General features: G+C 31.5%; 1 protein-coding gene across 2 annotated transcripts in view; it reads left to right on the top strand.

Moving 5' to 3' along the window:
* The first annotated feature begins 599 nt into the window (after positions 1–599).
* Positions 600–15,176, top strand: part of LOC139521718 (protein mono-ADP-ribosyltransferase PARP14-like) — a 29,074-nt gene continuing 14,497 nt past the window's right edge. For both annotated transcript variants that reach the window (XM_071315276.1, XM_071315277.1), the window contains exons 1-13: positions 600–2,349; positions 2,924–3,060; positions 3,679–3,900; positions 4,708–4,911; positions 6,370–6,424; positions 7,128–7,207; positions 8,438–8,686; positions 9,524–9,745; positions 10,695–10,767; positions 11,139–11,246; positions 12,309–12,377; positions 13,664–13,843; positions 14,293–14,550. In XM_071315276.1, the coding sequence (XP_071171377.1) occupies positions 723–2,349; positions 2,924–3,060; positions 3,679–3,900; positions 4,708–4,911; positions 6,370–6,424; positions 7,128–7,207; positions 8,438–8,686; positions 9,524–9,745; positions 10,695–10,767; positions 11,139–11,246; positions 12,309–12,377; positions 13,664–13,843; positions 14,293–14,550 (3,484 nt within the window). In that variant the 5' untranslated portion in view covers positions 600–722. The remainder of the gene's footprint in view (positions 2,350–2,923; positions 3,061–3,678; positions 3,901–4,707; positions 4,912–6,369; positions 6,425–7,127; positions 7,208–8,437; positions 8,687–9,523; positions 9,746–10,694; positions 10,768–11,138; positions 11,247–12,308; positions 12,378–13,663; positions 13,844–14,292; positions 14,551–15,176) is intronic.

The following is a 15,176-nucleotide window of genomic DNA, read 5'->3' as shown; positions in this document are numbered from 1 at the left end:
TTTTTGGTTATTATCTTGAATATTATTATAGATAGAGATAAATTGTAAACAGCAATAATGTTCAGCAAAGTAAGATCTACAAATAAGTCAACATGACCAAAATGGTCAGTTGACCCCTTAAGGAGTTATTGCCCTTTATAGTCAATTTTTAACAATTTTCATTAATTTGGTAAATTTATGTAAATTTTTACCAAATATAGTTCTCTGTTACTAATGGGCAAAGTTCATTATAGATATAATTGTAAGAAGCAAAATCGTTCAGTAAAGAAAGAACTTCAAACACATCACCATCACCAAAATACAATTTTGTCATGAATCCATTTGTGTCCTTTGTTTAATATGCACATAGACCAAGGTGAGCGACACAGGCTCTTTAGAGCCTCTAGTTATTAATTAGGAATATAAGTTTATCGCGTTACTCATTGAATTTCTATTTGATTCAACTAGTTGATATTTTTGATGCAAGGATTTATATATACATAAGCTTGCATCTTAAGAGTACACAAGCTATACAAGAAATGTTTTAATACATTTCTCGTTAATTATGCTTTCATGTTATCGATAAAATATGTAGTTTAAACTGCTCGGATGTACGCTTTAGTTTGCTTACTTTTGTTTAAAGTTGCCTCTCAAAAAGAATCTCTCAATGAATCATTGATAAAAACATCATCAGGTTAGAAACATGTTTTTATTTACAAACTCTGAATGAATTGAAATTTAAAATGACATATATTTTAGATCTTGATGAATTTGTAAAAGTGCCAAAGATAACGATAGAGGGAAACTGTATCACAACATCGATCTTATACAACTGTAGCCATGGCATATTCTGGGATCAAAATCTACATACAGTCTCTAATCCTGCGCCATTTAAACCGTGTATCGAAGATCTATATATCAAATCATATGTTATTGATATTACATCGGTATGCAATGAACTATTAGAAAAGCATCATGCTCATTTGATAATCAAAGACGAAATAATTATTGAATGTACCCTCAATCCTAAAGAGAAAGATATACGACAAAAAGTCAAACAGTGGACAGAAGACATACAGAACGTCTGGGAAGACTGTATTATCAAAAATGTTAAAAAACTGGAGCTTCAAATTCCTGAGGACACAAAAGAATTGTGTTTAAGGCATCTAAATGAATCAAAAGAAGCTCACAAGCTAGAGGATTTGAAAATCATCATTCCTGAAGAGTCTGAATCTATTACTATTATATTCATAGGCAAATGTGATATCGTTGAAAGCTTTTACAATCAAGCATATAATAGATTACAGGATATAGAAGAAACAATAAACCGGGCAAATAAACTCACATCAGGTTCTGTAAAACTGAAACCGACGGAAGTAAAGCTCTTATTGAAAGATAACAAATTTGAAAAACTCGATGACATCGCATTTGACTTCAAGTATGAGTTGGACCAAGTGATTGGGGGCATTTCTTTTACGGGCCAATTAGAAGACATTGAAAGGGCAAAAAACATAATATTTACAGAGAAAAACAGTTACCACATTTGGACAATGAAAAACGTTGCATACCACTGTTGTGAATTGATGCAAAATACAGTCGTTGCAAACTTAGCTGACCAAAAGTTACTCGAAAGTAATATGTCTGCCACATTTGAGGTCAAACATAAAGAGATAGTAATTTGTACATCAGAAGAAGAAAACAAAAGCGTAATTGAAGACATTTTAAGAAAATATGTTGTCGAACGTACAATTGGACTTGATGATTCCAACAAACACGTTCTCGAACTTAGTGATTGGGAAGCAAAATGTACAGCTTTGAAAGATTCATATAAAGATATTTGCATCATCGATGATTCTGAAGATACTAAAATTATTGTAACTTCAACTTATGATGTAATCAAATATATCATTACTGAGATTCAAAGCTTTATCAAAGAACATAGTACCAATGAAGAAGATATAAATGTAACAGATGAATTCCAATTAAGATTTCTCAAACTTCATTGCAAGGACCGGCTTAAAGAATTAGAGGTAAAGTACAGTGATGATCGACTAAAAATAACATTCGAAGATCATTCAGTTCAAGTACAAGGCACTAAAGATGGAATAAAAAACGCAAAATTAGACATTGACATCATAATCAGTAAAATACAAAAGGAAAATTACAACGTATCGAAACCAGGTTTGCATTTACTGTTCAATGAACCTGACACAGTCGCTGCCTTTTTAGATCCAATAGATTCGGACTCAAGAACTGTTGTGGCAGTCAATACAGCAAATAGCTTACAGAGTCGTAATAGTAACACAAGGCTGAAAGAAACAGACGATGAATACACCATGCGCCAAGCATTTGAAGACATAAAACGAAACGGTATTAAATATTTTTTATCAGATGAAAAAGAGAGGTTTCTTGGTTTTATCTATTTATCGTGAAAACGTTAAAACAAAACTATTAAACGTTTTAAAGTAACATGTGTAATTCAATATGAGTGTACACGTTGTTATAGGCAACATATAACGTTGAACATTGAGGACTAACATGAGCAACTTAACGGTACCATGGCGTTTTCACATTATATCGATTTCATTTTGAATAATCCTTTGGTATATTTCTCCTCTCTTTTTGAATAAATTAAGATTAGTATACCAGTAATTTTCTTTTATGAAGCTTATAGATATTAAGAGAATATCAAATCGTCTATTTTCATCACATAATCTTAAATCGTAAAATTTAAGTATGATTTACCACCAAATCGGGATAATCTCGGCTTATCGCCCTCAAATATACACGATTTTTATGTAAATCAATTTGATCAAAAACATGTGCAAAAAAGAACCCAAACGAAAACCAATCTTTGATATAGAATTAAACATAAGAGATCACATTTTTTCAAAAAGAGAAGAAGTATTGAATTTCCATTGTTTATATTTTCATATAATTAAAGACAGAAAAAGATCGGAAAAGAAAAAGACGGAAGAGAAAAAAACGATAGCAAAACCCATGTCAAAAAATGGTCCAGTTGTATTCAGCAATGGAACTACAGTTCATCTGATTAAGAGAGAAGATCTAGGACAACAAAAGGCTAGTTACAAAACTTGAATTAAGTTCCTCTTTAATTGTTCTAATGTCATATATTTAAAGTAATTTGTCAATATAAATACATGTTTTTCAGTATGAACATCAAATTTAATCAAAACGTTCCATATATTGAATGGAAATTTGAAAAAAAAAAAGATTAAAAACAGATTAACACATTTTTTAAAGCAGTCAAGAGTAAATGAAATTCTATCAATGTGTTAATGGTTTATGCAACGTTTTAGTTCAATTCTTTAATAGTTATCAAAAGTACCAGGATTATAATTTTATACGGCAGACGCGCGTTTCGTCTACATAAGACTCATCAGTGACGCTCAGATCAAAATAGTTCAAAAAGCCAAATAAATACAAAGTTGAAGAGCATTGAGGACCCAAAATTCCAAAAATTTGTGCCAAATACGGCTAAGGTAATCTACTGCTGGGGTAAGAAAATCCTTAGCTTTTCGAAAAATTCAAAGTTTTGTAAACAGAAAATTTATAAAAATGACCATATAATTGATATTCATGTCAACACCGAAGTGCTGACTACTGGGCTGGTGATACCATCGGGGACGAAACATGTAAAAGTTTTAAAATAACAAGACACAAAGTTTTTGATTGTAGGCCGATGTGATAATTTGTTCGTCAAACGGAGATTTAGATTTATCAGGACCAGTAGGTAAAAGTATAATAAAAGTTGCTGGAGACGAACTTTTAACCGAAATAAAGAAGAAATACACAGGTGGGATTCAACATGGTGAAATTGCTGTCGTTAAAGGATACAAACTGCAATGCACAGAATTATATCTAGCTGCTCTTTTTAATTGGAGGCCTGGTTTTGAGAAAGTGAGTGGATGACAACAAAGTAGTTTATACATCTGGTGTACCAAATGATAAGCATAATATATACGAAGATGTGGTACGACTACCAGTGAGACAACTCTCTATCCAAGCCACAATTTATAAAAGTAAACCGTTAACGGTCAAGGTACGGTCTTCAACACTGAACCTTGACTCGCACCGATCAGCCAGCTATAACGACACAAAAAATGAAAGGTGTAAAACCATTTAAACGGGAAAACCAATGGTATAATCTATATATAAAAAACGAGAACTAGAAACACTTTTGAACCACACCAACAAGCGAAAACTAGGGAACATCAGATTCCTGACTTAGGGCAGGTGCAAACAAATGCAGTGGGTTGTATCTTTGTTGATTCTCTGTCATAGAATGATAACTTATATCAACTACTAGTAATTTAGAAATGGTTAGATGGAAACTATTTGTTGTGCAAGATAAAAACAATAAAGTGAAAAAATAACAATATATACTAATTCAAAATCTTAAAAACAATAAAAAAAATGTTTGTAGTTAAAAAGGGTGAAATCAATTGTATTTTTACGAATCATGTACAAAAAATACTCTGGTAATGCTTTAAGTCTCGTTGGATCTAGATGTTAACGACTAAAATATCTGTATTTATTTGTTTTGGTCTTTAATAAGGGATTAAAAACTGATTAATAAAAAAGGTAAAAACTGTATACGGTGTTAGTGTAAAAACAGGTTGTTTTCAGATGAGTTTTTGTTTCTTGTCAAAAAAGGATCACAACGATTTGATTTCTAATGACGACTTTCTTTGCTTTTTATCAAAGATGTTATCCAAATGTGTCACCAGTTGTTTACAAAGAGCATCGACATACACGTCTATTGTATTTCCCGCGTTAGGAACAGGGAATTTCAACTATCCTCGAGATGTTGTTGCAAAGACAATGTACTACTGTGTCCATCAGTTTGATCTCAGTAATACGTCTCTAAAAGATATCAGGTTTCTCTGTTATGACAACGATACTATTAGGGTAATTTATGCTTTTAATACTACATTTGCATGCCTAAATTTAATTATTACAACTATATCGTGTTTTAGCTCACCTGACTCGAAGGGCCAAGTGAGCTTTTCTCATCACTTGGCGTATGTCGTCTGTCGTCCGTCGTCCGTCGTCGGCGTTAACTTTCTACATTTTGAACGTCTTCTAGAGAACCACTGCATGGAATGAATTCAAACATGGCATTAATGTTCCTTATGAGGTGTTGACCAAGTGTTACTTTGTAGCCGATCCATTATTCAAGATGGTCCCCATCGGGGGACCTAGTTTAACAAAGGACCCTACGGGAAATGCATACAAATGACTTCTTTAAGAGAACCACTGAGTGGAATGAAACCAAACATGGCATGAATGTTCCTTATGAGATACTGACCAAGTGTTGTTACTTTATATCCGATCCATCATCCAAGATGGCTTCCAGCAGGAGATTTGGTTTAACATATGACCCTATGGGAGAAACATACAAATGTCTTCTTTTAGAGAACCACTGAATTGAATGAAAGCAAACATAGCATACATGTTCCTTTATTAATGAGGTGCTGGCCAAGTGTTGTTACTTTATAGCCAAATTTTATCTTATTTTATATATGATTTCAAAAACCCAAGTAGAATCAGTTTTGCGATACAGGCTCTTGAGAGCCTCTAGTTTACATACAAAATATAGTTGTTCTTTATTTCAAAAAATTAAATCGCTCGTAATAAAAAATTCATGAAAAAGTTTCCTCGAATAAATTAAAATTACTGCAGGTACTTTTGCTTTTTTTTTCTTTTTTGTTCGTGATTAAGGAAAATAGTAGACGGAAATAGAAAACAAGATCATTTAATCCTGAGAAATATTTTTTCTGTTTTTACCACCATAAGTTAATCAATTGTTTTGATATTTGACCTACAATTACTAGATGTACTAAAATAAAATCGGTTCCTAATTCTAAAACATATTTATCTACTTCTGAGGGCATCTAGCTCCGAAAAAGTTCCATTGATTTTATTTAGAATTTTAATCAAGAGTAACTTTGATGTGCATCATCGATATGCAAAGATCGATTTCATTTTTGTTTGCTCTAAATAAATTCCAAGTATATTTTTGATGCAATAAAGTCGTATTGTTTTTTAAAATGTACAACATACTATACATACTACTATTGCACTACTCTAGATCTTGTATTTAAATTTATTGTTGATAGAAGAATAGTAACGATTGTCATGATGTTGGGACAATTGAGTTTCTGACTGAATGGTTATTGTATTTGACAATTGATCAATCTGGTATAATTATATTTACTGTCGTTATAAAGCTGTTGTAGTATTAAATACTAGTTTCATTTGTAAAAGTATACTACATATAATTTTCTTTGCTAACGGCATTCAGAAATGACTTCTAAAGCTGAAAATGTGTTTATTAAAGCTACAATTTTGTGTTTTTATTTGCAGGCCTTTGAAAGGGAAGAGATGTTACACCTGAATCCTAATCATGAATCTTTTCCAGGTATGATTTAGTTTATTTTGTAGACCGATTCTGAATTTAGCACTTATCTATCAAAACCAATATAAGAAAATATTGGAAGAACAACAATCCTACAGCAACCAAACGAAAGCTTTAATAAAATAGAAATATCCATATTTACTTGGATTAATATGCAAGTTATATCACTTGTAAAACAGATTTTGAAAGAAATCTAAAATGAATTGAAAATAAATTAGATATTTACAATAACAGATTTGCCGACAACATTGAATTCTCTAAAACACAAATATTTAGATGAGATAAGACAGTCATTGCCAATAAACAACTATTCACCAGTACAAAGAACAAGAATGTAATGTTGTTTTTTTTGCTTAAAACTAATTGATACAAACCATGTTTGATCACTTCCTCTCATGATGCTGAGTTTTACATGTTGTCGATTTCTTTGTATGTATCACGAATAAAACTCAGAACGAAATTGTGGAAAAAATGTTTGTCAAAAAGACAACAACCTGACCAAAGACAAAAAGACAACAGACGGCCACCAATTAGTCATCAACATATATCAAATTCAGAAAAAAAATGTTGCTTATGAACCCAATTCATTGGTCAGTTAACATTATCACAGTTAGTGGCCTTCTTTTAATTCATAAAAGGTAAAATAGAAGTCTTAGAAGCCGACCTCAAACCATTAATCAATTATCAAAGTTAGTTATATTTTCAGAATTAAAATGTCAGCCTACTTATTATCAGTTGAAAGATATATCAGTGTCAGTTGTAGTTGGTAATATTGGAACACAACAGGTAATGCTAATGTACTCGCTTGAATAGTATCTTTTTATAATTTGAATTGTTACGTCGTTATTTATAATTATTAATCTTGCTAAAGGGTGAAAGCCAGGGGTTAAAAGGAAAAGGGAAAAGTATTGAGTATAGCTTTTGTTCAAACAAAGATTGTTATTAGTATTTGAAAATGATTAGACACCAAATACAAAAAATAATGAGCTAAAAGAGGGACGAAAGATACCAAAGGGACAGTCAAACTCATAAATCTAAAACAAACTGACAACGCCAAGTGATGGTGGGTCACACCTATCATTATTTTGTATTTATCTTGTGATATAAGGCTTTTTCACTATTCTTAATGTCAAGTGGCATATAGATGTAGTAGAAAAGTTGAAGCAATGTTTATTGTTTATCATGACGTCATATGGCGAAAAGTTGATGGGAATTTTTTGCTTGGATGCCTTTCTAAATGATTAATCTCCTAGAAATTTACAAATAACTTATGATTAAGCCTTATGTTTAACTCTGAATCATTTTCCTTAATTTGATTATCTAATTTGTACCAGATCGTCAGCTTTGTAAGATATTTTTGATTTCAAATCCTTCAATCTGGAGCAGTCTTGAGAAGATATATATGTTATAGATTCTAAAAGTCTGTCCTTTATCCTTCAATTTGACAAAAGCGAATACTAATCGGAATGTTACCAATAATGCTTTTGTTAAGAAAGAACTGCTAATTCAAAGTGAAAGCCGCCAATTATTAGTTTTCTTCAATATTTGGTTTTGTTTGTAGTGTTTTGTGTTTGTTTTTCGTCTATTGATAAAAAATGTCATCTGTTATCACCTTTCTTAAATTACGACGTTTATATCATTTAAGCTCTAGATCGTTTGAGATTATCCATGTGTTTGACAGTTTTTGTGTTGATATGTTTTCAATTGTTTTATAGGGTTGATAGCTTGGTTTAGTTGTCTTTTTGAAGTTTGTCTCTTTTTTTGTATCCTAAAACGAATTTATCCACAGGAAAGAAAGACCATATTCACATAAACCAAATCTAACTAAAATGTAAATGTATAACAAATCAAAACGTCATCAATTGAAAGTGTAGTGAAATTGGGAGGGAATTATTATAAAGACAACAGAATACTCTGAATTCATTTTTGTCGTGGGTATCAATTTTCAATGATTGAAGAAATATCGAGTTTTTTATTCGAAAATTATTTTCTATGAATTTACGCATTATCTTACAGGTTGATATTCTTGTGGCAGCAGGCCCAAATAATTTACGTTTAGAAAAATCCGGAGGTGCAGGCATGTCGGTAATACATAGCTTAGGTGTTAATATTCAGCAGGATATAACAAAGCAATACCCTAAAGGTATTCAGGAAGGTGAATTGGCTTGTGTAAAGCTTTCATCTCATATTGGTTGTTGTAAAGTTCTCTACTTAACATCATTAAATGCTTGGAAAGAACAGGAAAAAGTAAAAGACACCGAAAAAGTAAGGACACTAATAGTTAAGTTAGGTTAGTATGCAAATTTACAGCAAAACAAGTATGAATATCCAAGATGGCGACTATTGGATCAGAGAATAACAGACATAGAGAAACAACCTTTGAATTTGTAAACACACGTTTATGAAAGATATTGCAATTCAAAGTCATTCTTGAGCTATTATGTGTCTTGAACTTTCACTAAGGTGTGAACTTTTGTTCCATATTCAAAGTGTTTTACGTTGACGTCACGTCATCGTGTAGAGCGACAATTCTTTATTTATTCCTTTGCTTTGAAGTTTGTTATGTGCATCATATTATGTCATAAATTAATACATCCGAAATTAAAATTTTAAAGCAATTAAGAATAGTTATTAAAGGTTCCAGTATTATAATTTAGTATACCAGACGCGCGTTTCGTCTACATAAGACTCATCAGTGACGCTCATATCAAAATATTTATAAAGCCGAACGATTACAAAGTTGTACAGCATTGAGGATCCAAAATTCCCAAACAATTATTAAAAGGATTATACATACGCCTAATTTTATCTAGAATAGGAAACAAACTTCAGCTACTCGAAAATTGGTTTCTGGTCAGTAACTCATGTTACAATGAGGTTGTGGTATGGCATATTATTATTGTGGAAGTTTTTAAGAATGAGGTAATATATTTTCTTCTTTCAAATCTGCTGTCTACATATTTTTTCAATGGTAAACAGTCATAGCATTACTACATTTCTGTTCTTGTAAGTCTTCTATAACAAATCTTTGAGCTTTTCCATGTTCGCCTTAATTTAACAGTACATAATTTTATTATTTTCGATATTTTCATATGTTTACAGCAAATCTACAAATTTGTTAATAACTGTCTTGTTGCTGCTGAAAAGGCTGGATATAGATCAATTGCTTTCCCAGCTCTAGGAACAGGCAATCTTCACTACCCATGTCATCTTGTTGCAAAATATATGTATGATATAGTAGAACAGTTTGCCAGTATCAAACAGAAAACTAAATTATCTTATGTATATTTTGTGGTTTACGAAAAGGATTCAAAGGTTATACAGGTATGCAAAAGATCATTAAACAAAGTTTAACATTTTGTTTTATATTTTTGTAATATTTTTTATTGACATGGTTTCTGTAGAATAATGTGATATAAAACTTAGGTGAACTAGCTTGTTTTAGAGGGGAAAAAACCTTGAATGCTCCATTTATGGGCATTCTGTTTTCTGGTCTGTGCGTCCGTCCGTTTGTCCGTCTGTCCCTTTCAGGTTAAAGTTTTTGGTCGATGTAGTTTTTGATGAAGTTGAAGTCCAATCAACTTGAAAATTAGTATATGTGTTCCCTATGATATGATCTTTCAAATTTTAATGCCAAATTAAAGTTTCCCCCCATTTTCACGTGCCACTGAACATAGAAACTATAAGTGCAGATGGGGCATCCGTGTATTTTGGACAAGTTCTTGTTTGCATTAATTTAAAATTGTCGTGAAAGTGTAACTTTGCAACTGAAGAGTTATAGTCTTGTTTTATAAAATCTCATTTTCAATAACGCGATAAACAATTGCATTTTTTTTATAACAAAACACTATTTCATTCAAAGCTTGTTACGATTTTCGTATTTCAATGTCAAAATATGTTAAAGAAATGAATGGTGTTATTGTTCAACAAGAAATCCATTTCCGATAAAGCTCTACAATTTTCAGGAAATTACATATTTTTGATTTTTAAACATTCGGATCAACATAAACATCAGTTACATACGTGATATTTCAGAAAACATGCAATTTCTTTCTATCTCATTTATTAAACAATTTTTGGGATATGTGATAATATTCTTTTATTTCGGCATCATCAAAAATTCAGTCATGTGATTTGGTCATTCTCATAAACATGGAATTAACTAATCATAGATACCAGGATTAGAATTTTGTGTCTGCGCATTTGTGCCAGACGCGCGTTTCTTCTTGAAAGGTAAACTTGGAATGAAAAATGTTTGCTATTACATTTACAGGCTTTTGTAGAGGAAGAGAGAAAACGAGTACCCGGTCTAGATTCAGTCAATGTTAAGTCTATATCTGACAATGGTAAGAGCGTTTTTTAATTATATTTCAACATTATTTTTCGAGACTTTATTTGGTGGTTGAAATAAGAAGCTGTTTGATCATGTCCGATTATAAATTTTGAAATTATACAGAAACAAAGGTCTCAACCCCTTCAGGCAAAGTTGGCCACAGATGGATTTGGCTATTTTAAGGTCCTTCTTTTGGTTTAAAGCTCTTCAACAATCTCGATCCCGATACATCCTTGGCTTTCATATATTCGGCTTTGAGCGTTCCTGACGAAAGACGACAGACGCGTGGCATTTATCACGTGCTGTCTTTTTTTTTTAAATAAACATATGACTTATACTTTGACCATTTAAATTTCATTATAATTTGTTCGACTATCATTTCAGTGTTTCAAATAGGAAATTTACAGTTATCTGTCGAGAAAGGCGATATTTTGTCAAAAGCGTGTGATGCCGTGTTGTATGGATCAAATGAAGAATTGGATTTTACAAAAGGTAAAGTACATTTTTAAGTAAATCAAAATAAGTGTTAAAACTGTGATTTCGGTTATCAATTATTGTTGCTGTAAAATCGCCATTTAACCTTTTGCAAAAATACTTTTGCATTATACTTTCTGCATACTATGGTGTCCACTAGAGACTTATTCAAAACATTTCGCATATTTGTCCCACGTTGCTATGATGAATGGCATGCCTATTATAGATTGCATGGGTCGTAAATTGTCAAAGAACAGTTTATAGAAAACATGAATGTTATTTGCCTGCCTAAACTTGGTATGTTCCTGTCTGGAAAATGAAGTAATTCCTTATCAAGAATATTGATCATACATCCTCAATTCTTTTACCAGGCGAACATGTATATCTTGATATCTTGATTACAAACAAAACCCATGTGACTAGAACAAAGTCTTATTAAAATCCTTGGTATTTATTAATTGTTTTTGAAACAAGAAAGCGACCAATGTTAAAAGTATGAGAAATCTAGAGATAATCGTTTTCCGCCAAATTTTCAATGGCTTATATCTCGAAAACACGCGCACATAACCTGAATTTTTCCTACTTTTTGGTTCTGTGTCTATATACTATCATTAAAGAACAGTCTTTTATAATGCTTGTTATTTTGAAACAGAGAAACGATCATCCTTGAGTTATGTTAGTTTTACGCTCTTTGTTTCGTCGCATCCCTTCTGAGAATTTAGATCATTATATTCTGTTGATCTATTCAAAAGTCTATTCTTTCATTTTTGTTAAACCTTTTGGTTTGGTGTCATGTTAACATAAAACTGATATTTTCCTGGAAGGAAAATATGGTAGCTAACAAATGGTTCATAAAGGCAATAATAGTAGACAAACTTTAGAAAATGATATTTGTTTTCTGAAACGTGCTGTAAATATGGATAAGTGCTGAATCGTTTTTTATTTGTCTATTTATATCTTTAAAACAAAAACAGAAACACTTTCATTGAACATTTATTTGTGAACACACAGTCTAAATATGGTTAATTGTTTTTGAGAAATTCATGAATGTTTATACAAATAAATGTGAATTGTCTTCAGGTAACCTTTCGAGAGAAATATACCAGAGGTGCAACACAAAGAAGCTTCAGTCTGAATGTACAGACAAAAGTAAGATTCAGAAATATTTACCAATAAATGAGTTTATCTTTTGCTTCTCTTCACGTTGCAAAACTATTATTTTCATGAAATTATAACGTTAAAATAAATACCGACTGATGTCTTGGTGGGGATAAATAAATTACAGAGCCTTACAGAAAGGGAAAGAAATAAACGAGACGCATAACAATATGAGAACTCGAAATCTGATTGAAGATTATATTAGCTCTTTCAGATCGCGATGAAAACACATACAGCTTGATAAGCGGACAAGGGGGAGAGGGAGAGGGGTCTCTTCCTATTTAAAGTTATACGTAATATATATGAAGCTATTGTTAAATTTCACCTATATATGGAGTGCAATTTCACGGAGAAATAGAACAGTTGGTACAGATGTATGTCAATGGGTCATACATACATCTTCATCTTCTGGTAATTTGTCTAAAAACTATAATTTTCTCTTTTTATCTAATAGCTGGGAACTAAACAAATTGATGTTGATTTTTCTATAAAATAATGCAATGGTAAGGGATTTACGAATAAATCAATTTATGAATAGGGGTAGTTTTTAAACCCAAAACAAACGTTTGTTCCCAATTTACACTTAGTAAAACTAAAACAATAAACAAAAAGTGTTGTAATTTATGATACTACGAAGCACGCAGTGCATTACAAAAAGGTAGTGATTAAGATGATAACACAATGTTGACTGCTGTACCCCTATTTTTGACATTTTTACCTATTATGTCTGTTTGTTTTGTTCTTGCATCGGTGACTATATAATGGAATTTGATGCGACTGTCATACAAGTGAGAGGTTTAGCTAGCTATAAAACCAGGTTCAATCCACCATTTTCTACATTTGAAAATGCCTGTACCAAGTCAGGAATATGACAGTTCTTGTCCATTCGTTTTTGATGCGTTTTGTTATTTGATTTTGCCATGTGATTATGGACTTTCCAAATTGATTTTCCTCTGAGTTCAGTATTTTTGTGATTTTACTTTTTTCTTAGCATCATATTACACGAGGAAATATCACAGCTTTTCCAACAATGCTTGACAATTCATTTGCACATTTAAAGAATGATAAACAAAAAATAGAAACTAAAATGTAAATGATTTTTCATCAAACAACGCTTCAAAATAAATCAATGTTTCATCATATACAAGAATAAATATGAAACTCCTTAATAAAATTGAAAAATGAAACTGCTTACTGATGTGCTTGATTTATTTAAATAAACATGTGATTATAGAGCATCTTGCAATTTGTATAAATTGGCATCTGAATATTTATAGAAGGTAAAATGGCATGGCATGAAATTATTACAACATCTGGCTGTGGTCTCCCTTCCAAGTTTATTTTCCATGTTTGCTCAAAACAAAGACCAGATGATTGGAAATCCGTTATAAAGAAATCATTGTACAAAGCAGAGAGAAAACAACTGAAGACGCTTTCCTTGCCGGCTTTGGGAACAGGTAATTTTATTTTTTATATATATTTTGAAATGAACTATTGTTTTCAAAAATGAATCTTGTTAAAGTAAACTTTCTATCTATAAATAAGCTATTGACTGTACGTATGTTCAACCCATCACTTTTTCTTAAAATGTCCTGTGCCGAGTCAGTAATATGGCAGTTGTTTTCAAATAGTTCGTTTATATGAATGTTGATTTTGTTGAACTTCGGTGTTCCTGTTGTTCCTTTGTTTTACTCTTATATTTAATGTGTTTTCCTTGGTTTTTGTTTGATTTCTCTTAATCAATTGATGACCTTTGAACACCGGTATACTACTGGTGCCTCTATCTGTTACCAGTAGTGTTAATAATGGTTGTTCCAATCATAATAGAAATATAATTTCAAATCTAAATTACCAATCTATCGCATCATATAGAATTTAAAAATATGCTTCAAATCAATATTTCTAGGAGCCCAAGGACCAAGAGAGGAATTAATGGGGAAGGTTATCGCAGAATCAATTTTAGAATTTGTTAAAGAGGGACAAACGACTCATTTACAACACATCTACTTAATAATATTTCAAGATAAAATGGTGCAGCCTATGCTAAAAGCAGTACGTTTTTCTTTAAAATCAGACAAAATGGAACGCTATTCATTGCCAAAAGGCAATTTAGCTTTAAGACAGAAAAGAGTTCAAGAACAACATTTGCAAATCCCAGATGTAGGTTAGTACGCAATTATATAGGACCATATACGATAAAGTAGCATATCGACAAAAACAGTGTCCGGTAAATTATTTGATGACAAAAATATCAAAAATTTTGTCAATGACCATGCCTACAGATTTATTATGGAAAACACACACAATAGTTCATACCTAGCCATGTCTTAATTCTTGGACTTTGGTATATCTAACATTCTTCTACACTGTACCTACAAAAACTGACCAAAATGTTTCAACTGTAAACGGATTTTCTATGTCATTCATTCTCATTGATTTTCTCTATTTTGGAACTTTTTCCAACATCTATTAATGTTACAGACGAAATGGATGACAGCAAAAAGACACCGAATGACCTGTTATCTACTTTTATAAGGAATATCGATACTAAGCACATGGCGATAGTAAACCAAAAGGTGAAAAGAAAGACACAATTACAATCCTTCAACTTTCAACAATTGCATTTATAGTTTTATTAACAACAGAAAAAATGCTTACCGATAATTTTAATACGGACAATCCCGTTTTCGACCAAAACGGTATGGCAATCATTGTATTTCAAGGTAGAAATTTGACATTTTGTTCTAATACAATGTCTTGAAATACAAACACACATATCTATCAACATAC

Source organism: Mytilus edulis, chromosome 4 (genome assembly GCF_963676685.1).
Source record: "Mytilus edulis chromosome 4, xbMytEdul2.2, whole genome shotgun sequence".
In the NCBI taxonomy this organism is placed as follows: Eukaryota; Metazoa; Mollusca; class Bivalvia; order Mytilida; family Mytilidae; genus Mytilus; species Mytilus edulis.
The sequence above is the reverse complement of the archived record's forward strand: the minus strand, read 5'-3'. Positions and strand labels throughout refer to the sequence as shown.